At 38.0% G+C, this 9,799-nt stretch overlaps 1 protein-coding gene across 2 annotated transcripts in view; it reads right to left on the bottom strand.

The window, feature by feature from the left end:
* Positions 1-5,204: 5,204 nt before the first annotated feature.
* The window catches only part of LOC126202928 (uncharacterized HIT-like protein Synpcc7942_1390), a 43,409-nt gene continuing 38,814 nt past the window's right edge, over positions 5,205-9,799 (bottom strand). For both annotated transcript variants that reach the window (XM_049937022.1, XM_049937021.1), the window contains exon 4: positions 5,205-5,404. In XM_049937022.1, coding sequence (XP_049792979.1) covers positions 5,313-5,404 — 92 coding nt within the window. In that variant the 3' untranslated portion in view covers positions 5,205-5,312. The remainder of the gene's footprint in view (positions 5,405-9,799) is intronic.

The raw sequence follows: 9,799 nt of genomic DNA, 5'->3' as shown, positions 1-9,799 counted from the left end.
TCAGTGTAACACCAAATTCTAGCAGCACACAATATACCAAATCTGAAAAAAATATGATGTGGCTGAACACAAAACCGTACTGCAAATTAATGAGATTCGATCACCATGGGGACCATGGAAATTAGAATATACACACTTATCACCACTACAGTTTCCATACTTGTACATTCATGTTAGGATGTAGACCAACGAAAGGGTGTTTTCTTGCTACCCATATGAAATCTAATGTAGGTTGTAGGATTTACTTACATTCTTACTTACTTAAAGTAGCTTGTAATCATTTATGTGACAAGTCAGGGGCTTTCATAACTAACACATGGAATATGCTTAGCACTAACTGCTGCTGTGGGAGGGGAACAGCTTGAACCAATGAGAGAATAGCATCATTTGGCAGAGTTTCAAATTTAAAATATTCAGTTTTCATAACTCTACATAAAAGGAATTTTTTTTGCGTTAATACTTGCTTTGGGCTGGACACCTCTGTTCTGAAGACTCCTTTTCAGGCAAGTCAGAAGTTTAGTTTTGAAAACTACTCAGTTTATCAAAAGCACTCAACACCATTTTTACTCTTCTGTTTATTTCTTTTCTTTCCACAATGGCCTTTAGCTACCACAAAAAAATAAAAGCACATCCTCTGGTTCTATGTCTGCCTGATTTATTGTACAGTTTGTTTTTCCATATTTTCATTGTACATTATTTTAGTCTTATTGTAATTGATTTTCAGTCCTACTTTCAAACTTGAGTCTCCTCCATTTGTTGATGAGGTTTAACAGCACTAGAGACAAGCAGTACATCCCCAGCATATCAAAGACAGTTTAGGTATATTTGATTAACACTTATTCCTTCTTCGTTTTACCAGTTTAAGGTTCAGAAAACTTCCTATAAGATTGCTGAGAATAGCTCTACTGATATAGAACTGCCTTGCCATGAGTTCTTTCAGTTCTGATTTTCTTACTACCCATATGAAATCTAATGTAGGCTGTAGCATTTAATTATGTTCTTCATCATATTAAAGTAGCTTGTAAACACTTTTTCTGGTGGCAGTTAGGAATACTGTTTTCTCAATGCCACTGATGTTTCAGTGTAAAAGAGATATTATCTTACTCATTAAGAATTACATTCTTTATGTGTATATAAGCACTTATTCTTCCCTTCCACTAGGTACACAACAACAAGACATCAGTTTGTAACACTCAAGGCATATTCGCCCCATTCCTGCGACTTTCTAAGGGATGACATAGTAAGCATGAAACATCTAAAGACAAGTTTTCTTTTTACTTTTTTATACTATTATTCACCATGAGGCATCTTATATTATAATTGAAAGTAATAAAAAAAGTCTTCATTTAGAGCTCAGTTGAATTATATGTTACAATATTTTTCCATGGTAGCTTTTGTCTCAATGGCATTCATAATTATTTGGTAGCTCTCTTTCGTAAGTATCTACCATAAAAAAGGAAAACGCATAGAAGAAACATGGGGAATTAATAGGTGTGAAAGGACGGTGCTGTTCTGGTTACAATGTGTTTGTTTTTTAGGAAATTGTTGTGGAAATAACTTACTACACAAAGCATTTGGATGTAGACCAATGAGAGGGTGTTTCATACTTTACACAGAAATGACTGCACCACTTTCTGAACTGGTTCTCCAAGCTCTACAGTCACACATTCAGTAGAACAATTTAACTAGATTTTGCCATACTGAGTGAAAAAAAAGGAGGGGGGGGGGGGGGGGGGAGCAAACACTTCACGTCAGTGCGAGAGCCGTTTTCAATGACGGGCCTGACAAAAGCCACAACTGTGTAATTAAGATGTGATCTGGTCTGTTACTTGTACACCCAGCTTCTCTGGTTGCAATAAATCAAAGAAAAATCAAAAACTGAACAACTTTGGCCCAAATTTAAGTAAACTTAACTGCACAATATAGCAGAAATACAGAGAGTACAGGCAAAGGAACTGCCTGCTGGATAACAGTGACCATTAAACATTAAAACTGCAGTGCAGCCACTAGTTGCATGCAATTTTATTTTGAAATGTTTCACTCGACCACCACAAGCCTCTTCAGAACTGTGAATATGCAATGTGTTAATCACCATAAAATAAAATAAATTCACATATTCAACTTACAATGTGATAACTTACATTACATAACTGAGGAAACGTGTTACTAATTTTTTTCCATTTTAATGAACTGTAATTTTTAGACAAATCATGTTGCTATCTCTGACTTCTGCAATCATATACACTTATTTGTAGATCATTCTTATTAATTTTGATAAGCTTTTACAAATACAACATACATTAAGTAAATGCCTGTAAAACATCAGTTTTAATTTCTTTTTTGTGTTAATTTAAAAGGTACTTATAACCAGTCATGAATCTTAGAAATGTGTTCATGCCCATGAAAGCAGCAACTGTTTACCGTGTTTATGATGTCAGCAGTGCTAACACGAACGGTCTTCCTAATTGCCGTCTGGTTTAAATATGAACATTCCATGCAATTTGAAATTTGTTACCTTCATGAGCATACACAAATATGTAAATTTACCAAATACAAATCTTGTAAATACCTTCATCTCTATATATTATACTCTAATAGCTGTAGACATGAGGAATCATGTCACCATTACCGAGTTGTATGTTTAATCTACGCTAATATGGGTCACTTTTAATGGCATTAATAACCTGTTATATACACAACACCTGTATGTTAATGCCCATAAAAACAGCAATTATAATTTCAGTTTGTAATATTACTATGTCTTTTCAAAATTATTTTAGTAGCCAGGTACAGTTTTTGGACTTCTATATGTGAAAGCCTGGAAACGTGATGGATATTTGCTATGGTTTAGTGATATTGTTTTTTGTATTCCACTGTTTTACATTAGGCATTGTGAGGTACTTTCAACCAAAGAGCATATCTGTAGAGCTTTTGACTCACTCAACAAGAAATGATGTCTAGCTGATTAATAAAAGAATGTACCTCACCACAACATGTGTGGTAACTGTACACAGTCAAAGAACTCCACTTCACTTCATGTATGATGGTGGTGCTACACACAGCCCGATATTTGTAACACGTGGCCCTCAACTTAGTAATGCAAGTTATCATGTTGTAAGGTAAATCTGTCAATTTATTCTAGTTTATAACGGTGGAACACACTGTATACACAGTTCTCAAGATGCTCATGTTGGTCAAATGAAACATGTCAAAATGAAAAAAGTTACTTGCAACTTGTGGATGACAGAAAATCCCAGGAGAAAGTATTTGTTTGAGTTTATAAACTGCTTGACATGTAAAAGTTGGATGTGCTGATTTCGTATTACAACTGATGTCAATGTAGCATGTGATTACCTTCAGCAGTAATGGGTAATGCTGATGACAGTGGCATCCATGAGATCTATAGGAAATAACTACCATTCTTCTCACAGTTGATTTCAGCCCAACAGGAATCTGCAGAGGAAGATTGTGGCAGCATACTTCCTGAGAGCGTCATAAATCAGTTCTATGCAGTTCAGGGCAAGAGATCAAGATCAAACTGGCAATTGTCCATGCATTAAAATGTAAAACTCAAGTCAATGGCACAATCTTTGACTGACCCTTTTGGATGCTGATCCTAGGACAATTCATTGTTATAAAAGTCTACAAACTGTGGTGCAAACATTTAATCACCTGGCCACATGAGTTTGAGGTGTCTCCAACCTGAAAATTGACCTCTTAGCGCATTTCTTGCATTAAACAATGCCACTGCCAGGTCAACTACTGTCTTACTCTTAAGCATGCAGCTGTCTGCTACATATAGATGAAGCAAATGGTTGTAGCACCATTTATTTATGTGCAGTAATTTTGTTGCAGTACTACTGTGGTGACAGTATAGTCAAGTTTGGTGTCCACTGTTTTATGTTCATCCAAGCTAATGCTAGTTTAGTAGCTTTGTCCAAAGACCTTGAATCACAGGCAATATCATCTAGTTCTGCATGTCACTTAATGTAGTAATAATCAAGTATTTATAACTTAAGTTCTGAAATATTTCAGCTCCTCCACTGACAATTATGAAGCCAAAGGTCACACATATCAGGTGTGTTCAACAAGAAATGCAACACTTCTTCCCTGAAAACAGGTTGACTTTATTCAGAACCCCAATACGCCATATTAATCCCCACTCTTTTTGCTACAAAATCCCATTTCTCAACATAATCTCCATTCAATGCAACTGCCTTACGCCACCTTACTGTATGCCCACATGGTACCACTCTGCTGGTCAACATGGGACCCAATGTCTTGCTGTATCAATAACCACCCCATAATCCATGTACTGCTTCCCGCAAAGTGCTTCATGGGGCCAAACATTTGCAAATATGAAGATGTGAGATCCAAGCTGTAGAGTGTATGAGGAAGAACAGTCCAATGAACTGTGCAGGCTTGCGTGAGGTCTTGCGCTGGCAGGGAGAAGAAGTTCCTTTGCATATTATTTATTTATTTTTTTTTTTTCAAGCATCCTAAAGTCATTTCTTAAGTTTCTGGAGGGTAGCACAATACGCTCCAGAGTTGATAGTTGAACCAGGAGGGAGGACAAACACCTCGCCCAATGACTCATCAGGCTTTTGTCCACTGCCAGGTCACTGTAGACATTCTGAAAGTGCCTAGAAATATTCGCAATGCTCTCTTTTTCTGCTAAAAGAAACTCAATTATAGTTCTCTGCTTGAAACAGATCACTGTTCCAGACACCATTTTACAGGCTGGGTATGCATTGTCACCTATCAGAACTTCATGAAACTACAGGGGATGAAGTGGGAACATCTGCGCCCCCCCCTCCCCCCCCCCCCCCAAATGAAACTGTCCAAGAAACAAAAAATGTGTTGCATTACTTATTGAACACCCCTTGTATTTTATGCTGTCAGACTACTAGCATCACCTTACACATTTTTTACCGTAACTGACAGATTGTTTCCTAATATCTTGGTGTGTATGCACAGTCACTGAAGTATCAAAGCTGTATAATATGTCTAAAGTAAACGAACTATTTGTGATATTTAAATCTTTTTGTCTGACTTGGTATAATTGACCTCCATCTTGCCAGCTTACATAATGCTCCTATGTACATATAATCCACTTCTTTTAGCAAGTATAATTTTTCAAACAATTGCCATGACAACACCTTCAAAGGAAAAAGAACAAAATAATAGTCCACACATTCAAAGCATTTCTGATTATTCTTTAATGGTAAACTTGTTTATTGTTCTCTTTTTACAGGTTCCAAAGAATTGAGCAACAGTTATAACAAAAATATGTGCACAATAAACTGCAATAGTTAACCTGGTGGCCAACCAAGCTGTCGCCCACCGACTACATGGATATGGAGATGATACACAGACTGGCATCCATCTGGTCCGTTATTGATAACTGAAATGAAATTTAATATCACACAGAGAACGTGAAAATATTAACATTTTACATCTTGAATGTGTGTGTGTGTGAGAGAGAGAGAGAGAGAGAGAGAGAGAGAAAGAGAGAGAGAGAGAGGTGGTGGTGGTGGTGGTGGTGGTGGTGGTGGTGGTAGCAGCAGCAGTAGCAGTCGTATATTTTCTGTCATAATTCGCAAGGAGGGCAATGTTCAAAAACTTAGCAACATTTTCAGTCTTGTAAATAGCACAATGTCTCACCTACACTATAACGTTAGCTGTTACCTTCACACCTTCCATTATTTATATTCTGCTAGGCTATATGGACAGTGACAATCAGACAAATGTTTACCTGTAGTAAACTTATACCAATTTCTGGGCCACAGTTAAGTTTCTTTGGGAAATCGTATGATATTTTATTTCAATACGACAATTCCACTTTTGCTAGTCTGAATTTGTTGAAAATAAGAAAATTCTTAAGAAGCTTTTTCAAAATAGGGGGTTCATATTATACTCAGGGTCATCCTATAGCCATATACATAAAGAAATGCCCGCATCTCGTGGTCGTGCGGTGGCGTTCTCGCTTCCCACGCCCGGGTTCCCGGGTTCGATTCCCGGCGGGGTCAGGGATTTTCTCTGCCTCGTGATGGCTGGGTGTTGTGTGCTGTCCTTAGGTTAGTTAGGTTTAAGTAGTTCTAAGTTCTAGGGGACTTATGACCACAGCAGTTGAGTCCCATAGTGCTCAGAGCCATTTTTGAACCATAAAGAAATAATCAATTTGACATTCACATAAAATGGGAATAAATTAAATGCACTTCTTACAGACAAGAGATATGTGGAGACTAAGATTATAAATCAAAAGATTAAAAAGTTGCTGGCTGTCTTGAGGCTGCTAGATACACACCAGCTGGTTGGTGATGGAAAATGGCTAATTCTAGAGAAGTGAAAGACATTCAAAAGGGCAAAAAATAGGGAAGTTATACTGCAGTTACACAGAGTCAATGTTGCAACTATAATAATTTTTTGTATGATTTGTATTTGTTTACCCTATCTTAAAATATTTACATTTTCAACATATACTGTTACTGTAACTCATCACAAATCTGTTCAGGATGTGACTTGGCAAGTACAAGCATGGTTGCTCATTCATGACTTGTAGAACGAGTGAGGGGCATATAGAAAATGATATGCAGCACAGGAGAGAATACAGTTTTACACTGACTTCTGAGGAATGAAAACATGTTACTTCTGGTGCAGCCTTTAATGTAAAGCCACTCAGTATGAAGAGCTTCTCTGTTTAAACTTGTGATAAGTGGCACAGCTGTTAGGATATAACTTCAAAGTTAAAGTTAGACATATTAATACCACTGTAAAAACTGTCCACACAAGATTAATAACAATCAGTGACAGGCGCGGCTCGTAATTAAAGGCTCTGAGGCGGAGCCGCCCCAAAATATATGTTAAAGTAAATTTCGCAAGAACATATTACATAATTTAAATTATCAGGACGAATTTTGAATATTTCCCATTCCGATTAAAATTACGACGGTCAATGGTTTTGGAACTGTTTGTATCGATAGATGTTTTCCGAACAGTTAGTAGTGTTTAGGCTGCGCCTTGGAACGTCCGTAAGCTGCATGTAGTAGCGGTTTGGGGGCGTGGCTTCTACATAGTACTGCTCTTTATGGGCGACCCGAAGGCTCAGAGCTTGCAGCCTAAGGGTGTCATACCAACCACCACATATTTTTCAGGTTCCACTATCTATGTAATAAAGGAATGTAGAGTGGCCGAAACTTCGCTATCCAATCTCTGTCTCTGCACATCTCTACTACGCTTCGAATCGTCATTAATCGACGTTTAGTATTATTGTTTTGATAATATTTTACATAGTTGTTTTGTTTCTGCCATTGGCTATTTTATCCACATTTAGAATAAGTTTGCAAATATCCCGCCAGAGTGCACTACACTACAGTAACATACCAGTACTGCCATCTAGCGAGAGTTTCATAAGTGGTTAGAGGACAAAGCGCGCGAAATTTGTCCCGTTACTTTACTTTCCTTGCTTGCTGATGCTGACTGCATTTGTTGATACCGTGTGATATTAGCAAGTTTCTTTTTCGGAGTATATTTTGCAAGATTTTAGTGAGTTTTACTTGCTGGTGAATATCTGCGACATACCGCGAGTGTGAAACAATCATAATATGAATTCAGTGTGCAATTTAATAGGTAAAAACACGGCCATAGGATGAAAGATCTCTCCGAAACGCATCTTTTCATATGATTCGCTGCAAAGTGTCAGAAAATGTAATGATGACGTATAAAAACACTAACCAACAATTTTAACTCGAAGTTAGCTTCTAACGATATTTAATACCTGATTATAGAAGATACAGTACGTAAAATTATGGGCAGAGAGTGATCTGCTCACCCCCTCCCCCTGAATTCTTAGTTGTTTATGTCAGACTAATCTGTAGCGTAACCCGAGGTCTATGTTGGCTCCGATCGATAAATTCCGCAGCCTTCCCCAGTATAGAAACCACGAGCCGCGCCTGATCAGTGATAATGGAACAGTATTTCAAGATGTTTTGCATGATTTAAAAAAAACTCATTCATGATGTTATAACAAGATTTTACGGTTGCTGAGGTCCAAAACAAAGAAAGCATGATTGTGTAATGTGACTAACTTATGTATTCATCAAGTGGAAGCACAAAAGTAACTTACTGTGTTCATTTTTTCAGTAACTTCATTGTGTACATCTATATGTGTTAACAGAAGTAAGTCAGTAAAAGCAATTTGCCTTATTGCTTTTCTAAACTGAACAAGGTGTCTAGTTCAACTGAAGGAGAATTAGTGACAACATGTTTGATATCTACAACTGATCAGATTTAGCCTGGAAACAGAAAATTTCATGTAGCCTGATGTAGCCTGTCTCACTGAACCATAAGATGCAGAATTCAAGACATTGTCATTCACTTAACAGTGAAAACGGGGCTTCTTGCACAAATTTTAATTGCATTTTCTTTGACACAAGATGAATGCACCACCATTTCTGATACTGTTTGGACAGTTATTTATTCTTCCATCTCAAAAGCAGCCTTATTATTACGTAATTACTAGACTCATATTAAAACCTCAGTAATTTTAGGTAATTGGGTCCAAGTAGAGCTCGAATTTGGGAAAACTCAAATTACACAAAGAGTGACCATTTTAGAGTCCTTTTATTTGAAATAGAGTTAAAATCCCCCCATGAACCATGGACCTTGCCGTTGGTGGGGAGGCTTGCGTGCCTCAGCGATACAGATGGCCGTACCGTAGGGGCAACCACAACGGAGGGGTATCTGTTGAGAGGCCAGACAAACATGTGGTTCCTGAAGAGGGGCAGCAGCCTTTTCAGTAGTTGCAGGGGCAACAGTCTGGATGATTGACTGATCTGGCCTTGTAACATTAACCAAAACGGCCTTGCTGTGCTGGTACTGCGAACGGCTGAAAGCAAGGGGAAACTACAGCCGTAATTTTTCCCGAGGACATGCAGCTCTACTGTATGATTAAATGATGATGGCGTCCTCTTGGGTAAAATATTCCGGAGGTAAAATAGTCCCCCATTCGGATCTCCGGGCGGGGACTACACAAGAGGACGTCGTTATCAGGAGAAAGAAAACTGGCGTTCTACGGATCGGAGCGTGGAATGTCAGATCACTTAATCGGGCAGGTAGGTTAGAAAATTTGAAAAGGGAAATGGATAGGTTAAAGTTAGATATAGTGGGAATTAGTGAAGTTCGGTGGCAGGAGGAACAAGACTTTTGGTCAGGTGATTACAGGGTTATAAATACAAAATCAAATAGGGGTAATGCAGGAGTAGGTTTAATAATGAATAAAAAAATAGGAGTGCGTGTTAGCTACTACAAACAGCATAGTGAACGCATTATTGTGGCCAAGATAGACACAAAGCCCATGCCTACTACAGTAGTACAAGTTTATATGCCAACTAGCTCTGCAGATGATGAAGAAATAGATGAAATGTATGACGAGATAAAAGAAATTATTCAGGTAGTGAAGGGAGACGAAAATTTAATAGTCATGGGTGACTGGAATTCGTCAGTAGGGAAAGGGAGAGAAGGAAACATAGTAGTTGAATATGGAATGGGAGTAAGGAATGAAAGACGAAGCCGCCTGGTAGAATTTTGCACAGAGCATAACTTAATCATAGCTAACACATGGTTCAAGAATCATGAAAGGAGGCTGTATACATGGAAGAAGCCAGGAGATACTGACAGGTTTCAGATAGATTATATAATGGTAAGACAGAGATTTAGGAACCAGGTTTTAAATTGTAAGACATTTCCTGGGGCAGATGTGGATTCTGACCACAATCTATTGGTTATGAACTGCAGATTG

Source organism: Schistocerca nitens, chromosome 9, assembly GCF_023898315.1.
Source record: "Schistocerca nitens isolate TAMUIC-IGC-003100 chromosome 9, iqSchNite1.1, whole genome shotgun sequence".
Classification (NCBI taxonomy): domain Eukaryota; kingdom Metazoa; phylum Arthropoda; class Insecta; order Orthoptera; family Acrididae; genus Schistocerca; species Schistocerca nitens.
This window is presented reverse-complemented; position numbering and strand designations above follow the sequence as displayed.